Genomic DNA, 19,438 nt, shown 5'->3' with positions numbered 1-19,438 from the left:
CTAACACTGGCAAGCAGAACAGACCCATGAGCCTACAGTAGGCTACTTTCTTTCCTAGCCACAAGAGGTCAGCAGTAACATGTATATATACATACACCTCCCACAAGCCAGACTGGTGTTACTAGACACTAGGGGCAGACAAGCCCGCTATTGTCTGCTGACTGGTCTGTTTTCCTGGAGCCTAAGGTCATAGCATAGCAAGGTCACAAAGGTAGTAGGGATCTCCCAAGATGATCGTTCCGGAGGTTGTTTTCTCTTTGGGAATCCTGAGAAACTTCTTATAGGAAAAAGGGAATTCTCATAGAACATCAACATCCAAGGATCACTTCTCCCCACTTCTGTGGAGATTTCATACTCATTAGAGCAACAACAGTTTTTGGCAGGGTGGTATGTCTGGGTGAGGAAGGAGAAGTAAAGAGAACCTGTGTTTCCAAGTGTCAGTTCAGTTTAGCCTGTTCCATAAAGATTACTCTGGATCCTAAAAAACTCTCAGATCCAGGAATCTCACCCCCACCACCCCCACCTCCATTACATATGTTTGGAAATTCTAGGTCTCTATGTCATGGGAAAGATGAAAATATCTTCTGGGAGAGTTCTGTGGGTAGAAGTCAAGGCTGAGTTAGAGCCAGGACAGAGTTTAGAAGTCTAAGTGCAGGGTTAGGAGATGGGATCATCATGGGTGAGGAGTATAAAGGATGGATGGTGCCACGTCATACACAGGTCTCTAGAGGTGAAAAAGGGTCTGAACTGGCTGAAGTGGAGGAAGATTAGAGAAGACCCACTTGACCAGAGTGGAGAATGCCGCTTGAGCACTTACCTGTGCAGAGAACCCGCTGTAGAAGGCATACCAGACGTGCACCAGGGTGAAGGAAAAGTTTTTGTAAAAGAAGTAGCTTAGAAACTTGCACATGCGATTATAGGACCAGCGGCCATGAACAAAGAGCAGACGCTGAAGATAGCGGAACTGGGAGAAGGCATAGTCGCTGCTGAGCATGGCCTGCATCCCCTCCTGGCCACTGATGCCGACTCCAATGTGGGCAGCTGCAAAGGAACCCCAGGAAATTTTCAGCCAAAGAGCTTTCTCTCTGGGCTCCCAGCCTGGGAAGTATACGATTAAGGCTGAGATCGCGTTTCATGTACCTCTTATTTTACACCTGAAAAACACTGGTAGGCCCAGCTGAAGTGCCATTTACTTAATGGAGTCTTTTCTCCTTAGTGGATTTCCCTTCCCCCACAAGACAGAAAACAGCCCCTTCATTCACGCTTTGTTTTGGATGCTGCCCCCCGAGATTACCGGGTATGGCTAGCATTATTGTAGAAGTCTGTCCTTGATGGTCTTAGTACTTACTATAGCCATCTGGGCTCTCCCCTACTGCCCAGATGCTCAGGTAAAAAAATTTCTTGTTATCTCTTGATAACAGATTCAGGATGGATATCAACCTAACACATTATTTATTTATCTAAGTTTATCTAAGGAGCTAAACTCCAACTGTTGGGACAACAGTGATGTACATACTTTGTTAGTAAGAAATGAGTTCTTCAGGAAGCTTAAGGTGTCTTTTTCTGGATAAAGCAAGGGAGACTCGGGTTCAATCCCTGGGTCGGGAAGATTCCCTGGAGAAGGGAATGGCTATGCACTCCAGTAGTCTCGCTTGGAGAATTCCATGGACAGAGGAGCCTAGCAGGCTACAGGTCATGGGGTTGCATAGAGTCAGACATGTCGAGCAGCTAACACTTTCACTTTTATGCTTGATGGAAGACAAGACTTAAATTTCTAAAAGTTTTAATTGGCCTGTGGTAGTATAGATTAAATTCTTTGATCTTCTGGTACATACCGATTACACTGCTTAACAGAATAACTAAAACCTCTGAGGCCCTAAAAGTCAAAGAAGTTCTAGAAACTGGAGAAAGAGAGCAAGAACACTTCCTAGTGTTGAAACTGAGGCTGGCATATATGCTAGTGTCTTCAGTATGGGAGAGGTTGGGCTAGAGGACCCCTAGATGTGATCATAGCTCACAGAACTATAAGCTGCTGGAGGCTAACAGCGTTCAGCTGAAATTAACACCAGTTTCAGCCATTTGCTTCTATTACTCTGAAGCATCAGTAAGTTTGCTATTCTTCTCCAGCCAGGGGAGTCAGGGAAAGCTCTTGGGAATAACACCTCAGAGAGGAAAAGATCCCTGCATCAGGCTGCATAGCTAATTCCCTGGTTGGGCAGCCCTGTTGTCTGCCTAACATTGTTCAACTCTACAGCCTTCAAGAAAGGAACCAACCATGACTCCGGCCCCAGGGTCCTTTCTGTGGGCTTTGATGCCATCTCAACAAGATGGGTGTTGTGGTTGCACAGCTTGTTCTCTGAGTATGTGCTTGTGTTCTTGTTGGAGCCATGGGTATCTGAGTACGTGAGTGTTACATGCATGAATCTGAATGTGTGTGCATGACTGTATGTAATGATGTATAAATAAGTGGGTACTCAGGTGCCGAGGAACATGAATGAAGTTGCAAAACAGTATAAACGCACAATACATACAGGACATATGCAGGAGAATGAGCCAGCAGCACAGTGCCACACACATCAGTTTTGCCCATGGAAGAAGGAAAGGGCGAGCCCACGGCTAGGCACTACTGCCCCCGACCCCTCACATGCCTCTGATCATGCTGACGTCATTGGCCCCATCCCCGATGGCCAGTGTCACCGCCTTCTTGTACTTCTTCACCAGTTCTACCACCTGGGCCTTCTGGAGGGGCGTCATCCGGCAGCAGATCACCCCCTTGCACATGCACGCTGTCCGCAGCAGTTCCAACTCCAGGTTTCCTTCTAGAGCGTGGGCCTGCAGCACCAGGACACATCCACATTCCAGGCTGCCCCAAAAGCTCTTGGGACAGAACCTTCCTTGGCCCTCTCTTTCCCCTCCGTTCTCCCCTCTCAGGCAGAGCTGCTCCCAAGATGCTCCATTCCCAGTGAAGCCAAGCCCCCAAGTCAGTTCTAGGCATCCTGACCCAGCTTCCAGTGGGAAACCATGAGAGTCTCTCACTGGGTCAAATTGGTTGACTGGGTTAAAAGGCCCAGAGACCTTTTGGAGGACCTGGTTCTGCTCACTTCCCCCCTTCCTCAAGTAATGGGCCACATCAGCAGTGAAGAATTTGGAGAAGGAAGGAATAAGCCCTTGGCTTCTCTTTCCTCATTACTCCTGCCTAGAGAAGGCCAGGCGAAAGATGTCTGACAGGGACGGGGACTAGGGTAACTCAAGGAATAGCAAAAGGATCTTGAAATTTCCCTGAAGTGGGTTGGACCTAAGAAAAGAGTTTCTTGGAAGAAGAGAACAGAGTTTTAGATCTGTGTTGCCCACCAGACTGTAGCCATTGATGATTAAGCCATAGCTGCCATTGGGCACCTCCTCAGGTATTTTGAAGGGTGGTTGGGGCTTTGTGGCGAGGTAACTGTTTACAGGGTCTGATTCCAGTAGAGAGTCGGGTTTCATCTTTTCCCTTGCTGACCTGTAAGCCAAGAGTGATGATTAATGTCTGACCAGAAGCCCTAGAGCTTAGGAAGGAAAAGGTGTCCCAAAGTGAAAATGGGCCAGATGGATGCAGAGCCTCTGCAGAGTACCTTCCAGGGCCTCAGACGCAACCACCTCCTGAGACCCGCCCCCGCCTTGCGTGTGATCTACACATGACACTTCTCCACTTCCACACACTCCTTGAGCTCTAATGCCTCTTCACAAAATTCTCTCAGATATTTTAGGACTTTTGTTTTGCCCTCCCCCACTTCTTCTCTGTCCCTTCTGGTAATGTGGGAGCCATACTGGGGGAAGAGATGGGTGGGAAATCTTGGTTCCAGTGACAGGCTGTGGCACTTCTTCCCTCATACCTGAGTTCTCCTCCAACAGTCTCATCATTGTTGCCTTCCACGATAAATATCTCATCCATCTCATCCTCGAATATGTTACAGGCATAGGCAATGTTCACAGCGGTCTCTGCAGGCCAAGGGGGAACACAGGTCGCCTTTGGCTGGGACAGGGTCTTTACAGTGCGCAGGCATAAGGTGCAGACACATGGGCTGCAGACCCCTGTGTCCACATCTGCCATGGATGCATTCGAACGTGTTTTTCATGAGTCAGCAGAGACTATCTTCAAACATCCACAGGACAGACTTGTAAGTTATCGATCAATAACTAGGATCATTCTGGCTTAGCTTCCTCTAGGAAGCTTTCCTTATTACGTAAAGCAATTCCAGTCTGTACTCACTTCTCCAGGCAATCTGGATATACTTCCTTGAACAGTACTGTGCCCATTTCTATGCTAGATTTTATGAGGGACTGAGATATATCTAGGCTGTAGCATTGGTCAGGCAAGGAGCTCCCCTTACCTTGCTTATCTCCAGTTAAAACCCAAATTTTAATCTTGGCTTTGTTCAGGGTGAGGATCGTCTCAGGTACTCCATCCTGCAGCTTGTCTTCTATGGCTGTGGCCCCTAACAGCTTCGAACAGAGATATCAGTGAGAGAGGAAAAGGAAGAGACTCATGGCATTTTGTTGTTGATCAGTCGCTCAGTCATACCTGACTCTTTGTGACCCCATAGACTGCAGCATGCCAGGCTTCCCTGTCCCTCACTATCTCCCACAGTTTGCTCAACTCATATCCATTGAGTCAATGCCATCCAACCATCATCCTCTGTCACCCCCTTCTCCTCCTGCCTTTAATCTTTCCCAGCATTTAGTGGTATCCAACAACTTGACTGGCACCTTAGTATCCTCTTTAGTAAGCTGGCTCTGTCCTGGCACGAGGGCCTCAATGGCATAAAACTCATGGCCTTCTGCCCTTCAACAGACACATTTCTTCAATTACACACTGACATCAAATTTAGAAACAGAATATAAGGAATCAAAGAGGGAAAAGACTGACTAAGTCGTACATGAAGCTTTGTGCTACTTCTAAACCCTCTGTTTCTCAGCACACTTTTCCTTCTCTCTTGCTTTCAGAGCACGTTTCCTGGCTTTGGTCTCCAAAAGTGGTATGTCTCAGACAAGGGACTCCCAAATCCAACTCTAGTTTTTCAGCTCTAAAAGAGTTTGGATGAACTTCATTTGTTTGTATCTACTGAGGGCTTCTGAGGTTTTCAAGACCTTTCCCACACTAGATCAAAAGCATGTTGGTCCACACCATGCCTTCTTCTCAATGATATCCTACTGATCACAGGGATGGGCACCAACACTGAGTCTGAGGAACTGACAGATGGACAAACGACTGACTGATTGCTGCTGGGCCTCTAAAAGGACAGACTAGAAACACTAACTACAGAGCTAACCATGGAAGGAGATTTGTGACCTTTGGCATCTCTAAATTTTCCCATTTGGTATCAGCAATTTCTCTTATTTTTACTAAAATAATTTTATTTATTTATTTTTGGCTGTGCTGGGTCTTCATTGCTGTCTGGGCTTTTTTCTAGTTGTGGTGTGCAGGCTTCTCACTGTGGTAGCTTCTCTTGTTGAGGAGTATGGCCTCTAGGGCAGGCAGGCTTCAGTAGTTGTAACACATGGGCTCAATAGTTGTGGCTCTAGAGCACAGGCTCAGTAGTTGTGGCACAGGAGCTTAGTTGCTCCATGGAGTGCGGGATCTTCCCAGATCAGGGATTGAACCCATGTCTCCTGCATTGGCGGGTGAATTCTTAACCACTAGACCACAGCAATTTCTCTTTTTATAGCAGAGCCTGTATCAATTCGGTCAAAAAATTTGGGGTCATCCTTAACTTCTTTTATCATATTCTATAATCCACCAGCAAATTCTGTTGGCTCTACTGTTTAAAAATGTACATAATTTGATCATTTCTCACCACTTCCACTACTTCTATCTGATCCAAGCCATTATCATTTCTCTCTGGTACTACTGCAGTTCCTTTCTACTTGGTCTCCCTGTGTCTGCACTTGCTCCTTTACAGCATAATCCCCACATGGCAGTCAGACTAACCATTGTAAAAGCTATCACATGCCTCCTCTGGTTGAGCTCTTCAGTGGTTTTCCATGTCTCACTATAAGTCTTTATACCAGCCTGTCAAGACCTGTTACTGCTTCTCTGTTTCATGTCCTTTTATTCTCTCCTTGCTTACACTGTATCAGTCACATCAGCTGCCTTGCTCTTCAACTAACAAATTAGGTCTGCTCCTGTTTCAGGGTCCTCGCTTTTACTATTCCTTCTTTCTGGAAAATTGACTCCCCAGAGATCTGCTTGGCTTGCACCTTCTTCAGATCTCTGCTCAGATGTCTTTTTCATAGTGAAGACCAAGTGCCTTATTTAAAATAGCAGTTATGCTCTGTCTTCTATAACACACACACACACATGCAATGTGCTGATACTCCCAACCCTTCTTCCTGGCTTTATTTTCTTCCACAGAACCATCACACCTAACATACTATGTATATATATTATTTTTTGGTCTGTTTTGTCTACTACTACATGCTCAGGGCTTAAAACAGTACCTGGCAAAGCACTTAATAAAATATTGTTGAATGAAAGAGTGAATACTATTGTCTTGATTATTCCATCAATTAATTCCATCATTTATTTTCATTTCTCCCTGCCTTCCTTCATCAAGTATTCAGTGGGCATCGTAAATAGCAAATACTTTTTGTACATCATTCAGACCTTGATTTCTTCCAGATTACTTAGCTTCCGTGGACATCTTTGGGATAAGAAACACTGCCAGAAAGATGAAATTTACAACCAATGCATTTTTCATTATTTATGGATTTCAAAGATGCACAATATCCTGAGTCAGCTTGGATTCTATATCCAGAGACAGCCTGAACCTATGACTTGCTGGAAGCCATTCTCAGAGTCCTTGTTCAGTCTCCCAACTGCTCCCCTGGCCCTAATCTGTCCCTGATTTTCGCACACTAACCATCAGGTCTCTTTCAATCTCTTCGTAGACAATTGATATTTTATTTTCCCGATCCTCCAAAGACAAGCAGGCTTCACTGTGCTTCTTGCTCCAGTCCTGGAAGAATGCACTGTCCAGTTCTCGGTAGGCCACCATGAGGGTGCGAAGGCCATCACTGGCAAAATCCTGGAAGACATGTGTGTGCACTGAGTGGACTTGGGCTGAGTTAGGGCTGAATCAAGAATGACAGACTAGCCCCACAGGCTCCCTCTGCCCACAAGAGAGGGTTTATTGCCTAGTATCACAGGGCTACTACCTAACCAGAAAACACCTGTTTTCTCAGTCAGATGTCCTAAAGATAAGGCCAGCACAGCTGTGTATAAAGTCTGAGAATACTTCCGAGAGACAGAAGATTCTAACTTCTACCTATGGTTAGGCAGTTTGCTGTGACCGTGGTAAAGAATGAAGCCTTCAGATTTCTTCTAAAATTGGGATAGTAATTCACCCTCCACACAGAAGATAATGATGTTTATGAGAAAGAAGGGAGTGATAAAGTAAAAAGGAATTTTTATAAAAAATAAGGGTGTTACTGGTTTTTTTTTTTTTTTTACAAGCATACATTCATTTATTTTCGTTTCTCCCTGCCTTCCTTCATCAAGTATTCAGTGGGCATCTTAAATAGCAAATTTGTGTGTAAATAGCAAATTTGTGTGTTTGTCTACAGCTGGTTGGTTTCCCAGGTGGCTCAGTGGTAAAAAATCCACCTGCCCAAACAGGAGACACGAGTTCATCCCCTGGTTTGGGAAGATGCCCTGGAGAAGGAAATGGCAACCCACTCCCACTCTTGCCTGGGAAATCCCATGGACAGAGAGGAGCCTGGTAGGCTATAGTCCATGGGGTTGCAAAGAGTCAGACATGACTTAGCAACTAAACCATCACCACCACCTATAGCTGGTTGGCTCAGCTGATTTAGTCACAGCCAAGAGTGCTAATGAGGTCACTGCTGAAATGCTCTCTGGGTAAGTTAGTACCTTTTGCTCTTTGGCCACCAATGTATCCTGCTGCTGCTGCTAAGTCACGTCAGTCGTGTCCGACTCTGTGCGATCCCATAAGACGGCAGCCCACCAGGCTCCTCCGTCCCTGGGATTCTCCAGGCAAGAACACTGGAATGGGTTGCCATTGCCTTCTCCAATGCATGAAAGTGAAAAGAGAAAGTGAAGTCGCTCAGTCATGTCCCACTCTTCGAGACCCCATGGACTGTAGCCTACCAGGCACCTCCGTCCATGGAATCTTCCAGGCAAGAGTACTGGAGCGGGTTGCCATTGCCTTTTCCTAATGTATCCTAACTAACCACAACTAATTATCTTGCAGAAGTATACTCTTGGTTACAAGGAAAGCAGGGTGACAGTGTGGGTAGTTTGGGGCACAATCCATATCTAACTGAAAGTGAGTTAGAAGCAGACTTTGTGTGTTGAGAACTGCAAATGAATAACAATTCTACACAATCACTGGTAATAGTGAGCTTTAAAATAATTCACTTTGGCATCATAAGACCAAAGAGAAACAGAATTTATCACCTTGATATTTTGTTATTAGTTCTCTGTATAACTCCTGAGTACTTCACGTTAGCTGTCAGGTAAAAATAACATCCAGGAATATCTGTAGAGAATCCTATCTCTTTTTAAAAAATTAACTTATTTGGCTGCGCCTAGTCTTAGTTGCAGCATGTGAGATCTAGTTCCCTGACCTGGTCCCCTGCACTGAGATTGCAGAGTCTTAACCACTGGACCACCAGGGAAGTCCAAGAATCCTCTCTTAAATCTCTTTACTGTTGACAGGTGAAGCTATAAAAAAGAAGGCTGAGAGATGCTCTCAAGAGACTTCTTACAAAGGAAAAATCTTCATACTGGTTTCCCTAATGGTTGCACCAGTTTATATTCCCACCAACAGTGTATGAAGGTTCCCTTTTCTCCACATCCTCACCAACCCTTGTTATTTCTTGTCTTCTTGATAATTTAAAATAGAATTACCATATGATCCAGATCCAGCTATTCCAATTCTGGGTATTTATATTTATCCAAATAAAGTGGAATCACTAATTCAGAAAGATACATGCACCCTTATGTTCACTGCAGCAATATTTCCAACAGTCAAGACATGGAAACAGCCTAAGTGTCCACTGATGAATGGAACACTTCACACTCATAAAAAGTAGAAATCTTGCTATCTGTGACAAATGGATGGACCTTCACAGTATTATGTTGTTTGAAATAAATCAGATAAAGAAAGACCAGACACCATATGATTTCACTCATATGTGGAATCTAAAAAACAAACAAATGAACAAACAAAACAAAAACAAACTCATAGATAAAGAGAACAGATTGGGGGTTACTAGAGGGAAAAGACGGAGAAGGCAATGGCACCCGACTCCAGTACTCTTGCCTGGAAAATCCCATGGACGGAGTAGCCAGATAGGCTGTAGTACATGGGGTCGCTAAAAGTCAGACACGACTGAGCGACTTCACTTTCACTTTTCACTTTCCTGCATTGGAGAAGGAAATGGCAACCCACTCCAGTGTTCTTGCCTGGAGAGTCCCAGGGATGGGGAAGCCTGGTGGGCTGCTGTCTATGGGGTCGCACAGAGTCGGACACGACTGAAGCGACTTAGCAGCAGCAGCAGCAGAGGGGAAAGGGGTTGGGGGGTGAAAGGGGGTCAACTGATGGGGATGGGTGATAAGACAAAGTGGTGATCACTTTGAAGTATATGCAAGTATCAAATTATAATGGCATACACCTAAAACTTATTTAATATTACATACCAATTTTACCTCAATAATATACATACATATATGCACATATATATTCAGGAATTAAAAATATACATCAGCCATTTAAAAAAAGAAGGAAGAGATATGGCAGAAATTGATCTTGCATGGCGTACTGATAAGAGGACTTGGCAAGCTTAACAATACATTGACAGATTCTTAATCTGTTCAACAAATACTTTAGCAGTCTGTCCTTAACATTATTTCCTACATATCTCTTACTTGTATGTTTTTCTTTTCCCTTGTGGGGGGCAAATTGGGGTCCTGGGGTCCTGACTGCTGCTTGTTTTTGTGTGATCTGTTTGCTGGATTCCTGTCTTAGAGGGCTTGGAGCTGTGCTTCTGCATGAATGGGTTTCTGGAACTTGACTCTTACAGAATATTCTCAGTGGTTAATAGACTAATATAGTCAGGCTCCACTATGGGCATCTGTTAAGGTTGGTTGCAGGTCAAAAGATCTGAAATGGTTTTATGATTCCCCTTTGAATCTAGTCTGTGGAAATGCTGAGAAGATACCCAAATTCATGTGTTCTGGACGGTTAAAAGATAAGGGAGGTTTTCAGAGTAGCCTATAACACACACACACACACACACAGCCTATAACACACACACACACACACACACACACACACACACACTGAAGAAACAAAACTGTGACCTCAGGAAAGCAGTATGAGAGTTGTCCTATGAGGGACACATCAGTGATTTTTTTCAAAAACTGGAGATACAATGTTATGTACCATAAAAATCACCCTATTAAAGTACACAATTAAGTGTAATATATAGGTATACAATTAAGTACACAATTATGTATAATATAATGTATATGTATATATATGTAAACACCTGCAATGTGGGAGACCTGGGTCGATCCCTGAGTAGGGAAAATCCCCTGGAGAAGAGAATGTTGGCTACCTACTCCAGTATTCTGGCCTGGAGAATTCCATGGACTGTATAGTCCATAGGATTACAAAGAATTGAACACGACTCAGCAACTTTCACTTTCTATGTATCTATATGTATATATACTGATAAAGTTGTGCAATCATCACTACTATCTTAATCCCAAACATTTTCGTCATCTCTGAGATGATGAAACCCCGTTACCTATTAGCAGTCATTCCCATTCCCTTTTCCTATAGCCCCTGGTAACCACTAATCTACTTTCTCTTCTGCAGATTTGCCTATTCTGTACATTTCATATAAATGAAATCATACAATACTGGCCCTTTGTGCCTGGCTTCTTTCACTTAGCATAATGTCTTCAAGGTTTATCATGCTACACATTGTAGCATGTATTAAGTATGTCATTCCCTTCTGTGACTGGATAGCATTCACTGTACAGATTTATCACATTTTATTTACTCATTCATCCACTGATGGGGATCTGGGTGGTTTCTGTATGAATAATGCTGATATAAGCATTAGTGTACACGTTTTTGTGTGAATGTAAGTTTTCATTTCCCTTAGGAATACACCTAGGCGTGGAACTGCTGCGTCATATGACAACTCGGTGCTTAACTTTTTCAGGAGCTGCCATTGCCAGACTGTTTTCCAAAATGGCTGTACCATTTTACATTCTCGTCAGCAATGTGTGCAGGGTACAATTTCTCTATATCCTTGGCAGTACTCATTATTGTCTGATCATCTGTTTGATTTTAGTTACCTTAGTGATGTGAAGTAGCATCTTGTGATTTGATTTGCTTTCCCCTGATGGCTATGACATTGAACATCTTTTCATGTGCCTATTGGCCATTTGTTCTCTGATTTCCGACTATGTGTTAATGTAGGGCCACACCAAAATGTCCTAATAAAATAGCATTTCCTCCAAACTATTTCTTCCTTAAAATACTTCTCTGATCTGCCTTTTCCCCCATCACATCCCCTGTCCCATCCCTCCAACCCTTGATATATCCAGGTTTAGGGGTAGAAACCTCAGAGAGCATGAATATGGTTTTCCTTTCTAATGTTAGCAAACTGGAGCCATTCTCTCTGTTACATCTCAAATCCCAGAAGGTGGAAGTGGAGTGCAGCAGGTAGACATCCGTGGGGATTCTAACCCTATAAATAACAGAAGATGGTGTCACACAGTCACCTAAACAGTCCAGGCCTGGTGATTTCTGCTCCATACCTAAAAGCAGTCTGTTCCTGTCATGACTGGGCCAGGAATCACAGAGTGAACTGTCTTGATTGTAGTAAATGTTCCTACAACACATTCTCATCATGTCCCCTGGGATCCTGGCCCATTCAACTCCTCACTGCAGAAGCTGGCAACGTGGTCAACTAGAATCCCACAGAAGGATGTAGTTTTTACTCTTCTATCAATTAGAGAGACACAGACACCAATCTACCTCATACTGAAACACACTGACATGGGGACACGTATGCGGATACACATCCAGATACACAGAGCCATCTGTGGCTCTCCTGCCCCGCAACCTGAACACTTACATCTAAATGGTCCATGGTTATGTCTTTGAGGGATCTATAGGATGGGTGAAGGAGCTCACAGATGATCGTGTCTGCACCCTTGCAGAATAGCAGTATGCGATTTTCAGGTGTCCTCACTGAAAATAAGCAAAGTAAGCAAAGTAACCACATGGGTCCATTGTCACAAGAACATGTCAGAGCCACTGAGGGATGGCAGAAGGCTGTTCCCATGACGTTTGTTTCTGATACCACGTGAGGCTAAGCACTCAATGAGTGGTCACACAGGGTGAATGATGAGGGCTGGTGAGATGTGAGAGATCTTTTGGAACCAGTTTTTCCATGGGTTCAACATCACCTATGGAAGACTGATACAGAATCACATTTAGCTTCTCAAGTCCAAGTTCCAGACCAAGGCCCATACCTAGTGAAGACCAAGGAATAAAAATGACCTTCTTCTTCAGTCTGAGGCCCAAACTAAGAGCAAGATAGTATGAATTTCCCCCATAATGTCCACCCCCATTTCTCATTCCAAGTTCAGGCTTTATGAGTTTATTCTCCATTCTTATCTTGGCTTTGAAAGTTCTGACAAGTCACTATCCAGGATCAATAAATAAGGGGCTTAGCATGTGGTTGTTAAGCTTATATATGTGTATAGAAGGAAATATAAAGAATTATGAGAGAGAAAGTGGGAATGGCTGTGTCTATATTTGTGGCAAGAGTGCCTTGGAAATGGCATATGGGTGAGAGAAAATATTTGTGTGCAGACAGAAGAGAAAAATGAATGTATGAATGTATATGAAAGACAAAGAAGGGGAGAGGACTGACAAGGAGGGGCACCCACCTATAACTGACATCCTCTTGCGCACATTGCTGAAGTCCAAGATAGCCAGCAGTTGGTAGATTCTCGCTTTCCCCATTTCGACTACCATGATTGTCTCAGACGTGCGGGAACGGAACACAAAGCCAAAGTTCCTGGCAGCAGTGACCAGGGCACCTTCATCTGGGGATTGAGCCTGGTAAACCAGCTCACCTGGCAGGAGAGAAGAGGGCAGCCAGAGCCCATAGAGATGCGCGGATGAAGTCCGCCCAGAAGTTAGACTGTCTTCCAAGTGGCTGACATAAAGATGGAGCCCAGGAGGGGCATCTTTCTTCAAAATTTCCTCATAGGTCTGGCCCTAAAAGGCCAGGTTGCACAGAACATGGTCAGTTTCTTTTTTCTTTCTAATATTTTCACCTCATTTCACAGACCTGAGTTAGTATTACAGAGGTACACAGTACATGTACACAAACAAAACATAGGTAGCTACTTTCCAACTTTAGAGGGTAAAGGTGGCTCAGGAGGTTGTTAAAAATGAAGGCTCCTGGGTCCGACCCAAACTACGGAATCCAGAATCACAAAACCTGGGAGGATAGCCCAGGAAATTGAATTTTAACAAATCTCCTGAGTGAGTCTCATGCAGATAGGTCTACGTAAAGTGCTCCTGCATAAGACTGGCTACACTTTGATGAACACTGCTACAGATTGATGGTTTAGTAAACAATTAAAAAATATATATTAATGAGTATTGTTGCCTTTGAAACTCTCATCCTGGGAAGCTAAATGACTTACTCTGTTGAATCAATCTTTCAACCTGTTATTACTCAAGACATTTCTGGAACTCTTCTTTTAGGATACCCCCATAACCTGAGCTATATTTTGGATTATTTCTCTTTTGAAGGCCAATTTAATTTTGAAAAACAATTATGCACCACCAGAATATTATATTTGGGAATGATGTAGATGAAGCAGTATAATTTTAGGTCAGACATACAATGTGTCCATGGGATAATAAGACTATTTTCTTGTGTGTTTCCTACTTTGTCACTCAAGGAAGTAAACAAAGGTAAGTCCAAATATGCTTCAAGTCATAGCAATTTACTGGAATGTCAGATCTGGAGAGGCCTTGGTGGGGTGGGAGCTTATGGGACCAGATGACACGAGATTTGGGTTCTTATCCCATTTTTGCCTTTCTTAGCTATAGGACTTTAGTCAAGTCACTTAATTTCTTTTAGCTTCAGCTTACTTCACTATAAAACAAGGGTCATTCTTCTTATTCTGCAGAGGGCCGTCATGAAGACTGCGGGAGGTAAAATAAATGAAAGCAACTTGTAAAATTATAAAGTGATGTAAAAATATAAGGTATTACTCATGGTAGTATTCTATTAAGTCAATTATATTGACTTTAAAAGATGTGATTTACTTTGCTGCCTAAATTCTTGTTTGTTAAGGAAAAAAGTCTTTTTAATTTAAAATCAGTAATTTCTCATTATTTCTAAAAAAGATTTCAATAAATTCATGGATGACATTGTTGTATTTGGTGACTGAAGAAATTAGGGTATATGGGGATACCTTTAAATTGTGAAGCAACAAGAGGATGACAACTCATCCTTTAGGAAGTCTTGTCAGAGGTAGTGGGGTTGATCTTGGCAATAAATTAGACAAACTCTGTGACAGAACATTAGAGAATCTCAAGTTCCCTAGATAGCACCAAGTTTGACCCCTATCCAATGACTGAATCTTCTTTAAGATCAAGAGGTTGTTTTCTACTTGAATATATCCAGGGACTAGGAGCTCACTACTTATCTTGACTATCCATCCCATTGCTGGACAACTCTCCCTATTAAAAAGTTCTTTCTTAGATTAAGCCATTACAAACGATATCAACCCCCACCCCCAAATCAGCCTAGACTCGACATATTCTCAATGCGGCCTCATGATTACTCACCTTCTACTTTCTCTTCTGATATCACGGTATGACACAGTGAGAGTGACAGGAAAAACAAATGTACCCAGCGATCTCCCCTTTTCACCGCTTCGACCAAAGTCTTGTCATAAAATGAAAACTTAGGATCGGCCAGTTTGTTGTAGGAGAAGTCAACCTTTTCTCTTTTCTGGAACACATAAGCCAGAATGAACTTCTCAACAGCAGCTTGATACTTTATAGAAGGTCAACTGATTTAGGGGCAATTTCTGGAATGTGATGAGAACTCTCAGGAGGATGGGAAAAGAAAAGCAAGATAAGTGAGAGAGATCCTATGCTGGTTTCTGAGGCCTTTGTACTCTGACCTGGACCATCCATTCACTCAGAAAAGATCCATCACACAGGAGAGAAGCTGAGCACTTCCTGGCAGACCCTTCTTGCCCCCTTTCAACTCCAGCTGTCCTAAATGATCAATGGGCATCTTCAGGCTCTATTCTTCCAAGTCCCAAATCCATGACAAATCAAACCTGAGGATACAAGAGGGTAACTGTTCCCTATGAGTAAATGGTTAAGTCCTGTCTCTAGCTGTCCTCTACCTGATTTGGGGAGCTGGGGAGGGAAGGAGTAAGGTACAATGATACCCTTGTGTTGCACTATTCCTATTTTAGCCCACAAGAGGGCTAGAGAGGGATATTACAAGATAGAGCCAAGGATGTATAGCAAGGAGGCTTCAGTATAGACTTCTTATTCACAGACTTAATTTTGAACCATTTTATTTGACCCATCAGCACCCCTGATTCCTTCCTGCCTCTAGTCCTCAAGGTTATTGATCTTGCCTCAATCTTTAGACCTAATATTCACTACCATTTTCCTGGCTATGGGCTTGGCTCCTTTAAATGTTGACTGTCATTCATTTCAGGTAGGCTGCTGGTAGCCACCTTGGGTAAACATTCTTTTCTGGCTCAGTTTGGTCCCAAGACTCTCTTATGCCTACCCTGGAGTGCAGTGTTGTTAACAGACTTCACCAGGCCATACCAGAACTCTCAAGGATATATAACCAGTTTTTCGTAGTTGTGGTGCTATTACACCAGAACTGGGCTGGGCTCCAATGTGTCAACTACAGACACAATTGTCCTGCTTGGTGCTAAGTTGGGGAAACAGTAGTCTGCAGTGGGCTATACTGGCTCTTTTCTATGTCCCATCTAGAGAGTTTTTTGTCATGATAGTGAGAGAGTATGGTCAGATCCAAAGCCAAGTTCTAGACCTGGCCAACCACAGAATTGCGAGTTCTGATAAGTTTGTGGGTTCAGTAATTTAAGATAACTCATTATATAGCATCCTCTGAAGCTTTTCTAGAACTGGGCTCTTGTACTAGTACATTCTTTGAGACTAGAAGCTGGTGAGTGATGAGAGAGAAGTTGGAGAGGTAGATATGAGGCAGATCCTGCATTATCATATTATATGCAATAGGGAACCACAGCAATTTTCTGCCAAGAGTCATATGATCAGATAGTCCTCTGGTAGCACCATGAAGAATATATTGGAAGTAGCAAGACAGGAGGCTGGGAGACCAGTTAGTAGGCCACACAGTAATTCATAAGAGAAGTCATGAAGTAGTGACAAAATTAATATTAAATTCAGGGCATGGTTTGAAAATGTTTTTGACAAATTGACCTGGGGATACCTGAAGGGCATACAGGTAGTAACAAAAGCAGGTATGTATAGTTTTGAAGCTCAGGTAAGAGATCTGAGCTAGTTTCTAATCTCCTGTTCCAGACAAGTAATGTTTGAGAACACTGGACCTAGCTGGGTATGGGACTGGGGCAGGGCTGGTTTGGAGCCGCAGTACAGCATGATCTGAGAGGTATTATTCATGAATTACTCTGAAATTGGAAGTCAAACATCCAGTTGAATAAGACTGAATGGCAAATCCAAGTCCCAGACAAAAGGATGGAAACCGGGGATATCAGATAAGAGGAAATGAACTTAGAATGGAGGGTAGATGATGCAGTAATGAATCGAGGAAGCTCTTTGAGATGCTGTGACACAGCTATAGATAGTTTTTATAGGATATATTTAGCCTTGGTCATGAAAGGGGAGGGAGATAAAAAGCGTTCCTGGATACGTGGATTTGGAGTTCATTAGTAAGTAGGCAGTAAGGTCAGTAAAAACATGATACTATAAAGATGGGAAAAGAGGTACAATAATAGAGCCCTGGGGGAGAAGGGAGTGAGATGTGGTAGAAGGCCTGGGGGTGGTGAATTTGGGAATAGCTAATAAAAAGAATTAAGAATTAAACTGACCATAAATAAATTAAAAAATTATCCAAGAGGCACTGGAAACCCAAAAGAAGTTGGAATCTCTGAATTTGTGATCTCCAAAAAGTACTTGGCATTCTGAGATTAGAAACAGAGAAGGGTAGATGGCTTGATTAATTCAAGATTGAGATTTATTGGGAGATCAAAGAGGGGAAAAAAAGGGAGGTGTTGAAGATGCTCATGATCTTGGGTACAGATCGGGGGAAAGGAAGTAAAGTCACAAGGGATTGACATATTGGAGAAAAAGGAGAACAGAGAGTTTGTAAATCTTCCTAGGATAAGAAAGCAGGTATACTAGAAGTCAACTATGAAGAAAACTGGAGGAATAAGGTTTGTGACCAGAGATCATGACAAGGGAGTTTACAATTTCATAGTACAATTCTGGATGGTGACATGATGACCCAGAAATGGATGATACAGATTTTTTTTTTTGAGTCCAAGAAGTAATCTGAAAGATAAATTCTTTCAGACACCTGAAAGCATCTATGGTGCTAGATCACCCATAAAGAAACCAATACCACCAAGATGACAGCAGGGATTGGGCAGAGAGGGAAAACATGAAAAAGTTTCAAAGTCCTCAGGATGAAGTGGAGAAGCCAGGAGATCTGTAAATGTCAACGAAAGGAAGAGAAAGGAGAATAGCCAGAAGGCATCAAAATACACTGCATCACAGGAAGAAAGATTATATGAGGGGAAAAAAGTAATAGTTTAAAAGTGGCACAGAAAAGAATGTCCCTGGTGGTCCAGTGGGTAAGAATCCACTTTCTAATTCAGGGGACCCAGGTTTGAGGCCTGGTTGGGGAACTAAGATATGCTGCCAGGCAACAGCCTGTATGTTGCAACTAGAGAAGCCTGTACACCACAACTACTGAGCCCACACATTTAGAGCCTGTGCACTGCAAGAAAAGAGGTTCATGCACTACAATGAAGACCCAGTGCAGCCAAAAGAAAAAAAAGTGGCACAGGATAATGAGGAAAATATCTTTGGGATTTTGGTATGCTGAGTGTGAGAGATGGAGGAAAAGGAATATTCTCAGGGAAAGTTATCTTTCATTCAAGGTAGGAAGAAGAAAGCATTTTTAGGAAAAGATTCCATTGATCCAGTGGAAAATGTGTTATGGTCACACAGTAGTGAAAGGAAGAGGAAGAGAAAGGATGCTCCAGGGTAACAGTTTACTCCGTAGAAGCAATCTTTGTTGATTTTGTCAAGGTCATTAGCAGAGTCCCTGCCAGAGGATTGAAGGCAAATACTGATTTTATTTCCCATTTCCAATCTCTCTGGATGGATAGAGTGAGGCATTAGTTGGGAGTTGGAGTTAGCTGTTCAGTATGTAAATGAAGTGGCTAAGGGTTTGGAATTGGTTCTGATAGGAAAAGGATAGGTGAAGAGTACCCCGAATGTAATGAAAGAAGCCTTATGAAAGAAGGTTTAACTCAAATTCATAAACAAAAGCCAAGATCCAATAATGGAAAAAAATAGTAAAAATGAACCAGCCTGAGACAGGAAGAATGAAAAGGAAAATATTTTTACAATTGTGTGGGTTAGGACTTTTGAATATGTCACAATCCTGAAGTTATAAAAGAAAAAGATTGATAGAACTGGTTACATAAATTAAATACTTCTAAACAAAAATTTATAAACAAAATACAAAAATGGAAAAAATAATTATAATATATATACCAAAGGAAAAGTTGATATTTTTACTATATAAAGACCCCTTGGAAATAAGAAAAAAAACCCCCAAAGAATATGAACATGCAATTCATAAAATAACAATATATAGGCAATAAAGTGATTAGGAAGAGGAAAGAAACTAAGTATATAAAAATAATTCAATCTGATTAGTAATCAAATAAAGGTAAATTAAATGAGATATAATTTTCACCAATTAAATTTATAAGATTGAAATATTAATACCTAGTACTGACAAGGACATGATAAAAGAGGAATTTTCCTATATTTTTGGTGGGATTAATATGTGAACCGTGAACTTCCTGATGTTCAAGCTGGTTTTAGAAAAGGCAGAAGAACCAGAGATCAAATTGCCAATATCCGTTGGATCATGGAAAAAGCAAGAGAGTTCCAGAAAAACATCTATTTCTGCTTTATTGACTATGCCAAAGCCTTTGACTGTGTGGATCACAATAAACTGTGGAAAATTCTGAAAGAGATGAGAATACCTGACCACCTGATCTGCTTCTTGAGAAACCTGTATACAGGTCAGGAAGCAACAGTTAGAACTG

General features: G+C 42.5%; 1 protein-coding gene across 1 annotated transcript in view; it reads right to left on the bottom strand.

Moving 5' to 3' along the window:
* Window positions 1–19,438, bottom strand: part of LOC129650954 (phospholipid-transporting ATPase FetA-like) — a 110,887-nt gene that overhangs the window by 5,147 nt on the left and 86,302 nt on the right. The window contains exons 13-23 of the mRNA XM_055579718.1: window positions 19,381–19,404; window positions 15,129–15,145; window positions 14,901–15,066; window positions 12,977–13,165; window positions 12,157–12,272; window positions 6,900–7,064; window positions 4,371–4,482; window positions 3,873–3,978; window positions 3,352–3,499; window positions 2,649–2,832; window positions 818–1,041 (exon numbers count right to left, since the gene is read on the bottom strand). Coding sequence (XP_055435693.1) covers window positions 818–1,041; window positions 2,649–2,832; window positions 3,352–3,499; window positions 3,873–3,978; window positions 4,371–4,482; window positions 6,900–7,064; window positions 12,157–12,272; window positions 12,977–13,165; window positions 14,901–15,066; window positions 15,129–15,145; window positions 19,381–19,404 — 1,451 coding nt within the window. The remainder of the gene's footprint in view (window positions 1–817; window positions 1,042–2,648; window positions 2,833–3,351; window positions 3,500–3,872; window positions 3,979–4,370; window positions 4,483–6,899; window positions 7,065–12,156; window positions 12,273–12,976; window positions 13,166–14,900; window positions 15,067–15,128; window positions 15,146–19,380; window positions 19,405–19,438) is intronic.

This window comes from Bubalus kerabau, chromosome 4 (genome assembly GCF_029407905.1).
Source record: "Bubalus kerabau isolate K-KA32 ecotype Philippines breed swamp buffalo chromosome 4, PCC_UOA_SB_1v2, whole genome shotgun sequence".
Taxonomy (NCBI): domain Eukaryota; kingdom Metazoa; phylum Chordata; class Mammalia; order Artiodactyla; family Bovidae; genus Bubalus; species Bubalus kerabau.
The sequence above is the reverse complement of the archived record's forward strand: the minus strand, read 5'-3'. Positions and strand labels throughout refer to the sequence as shown.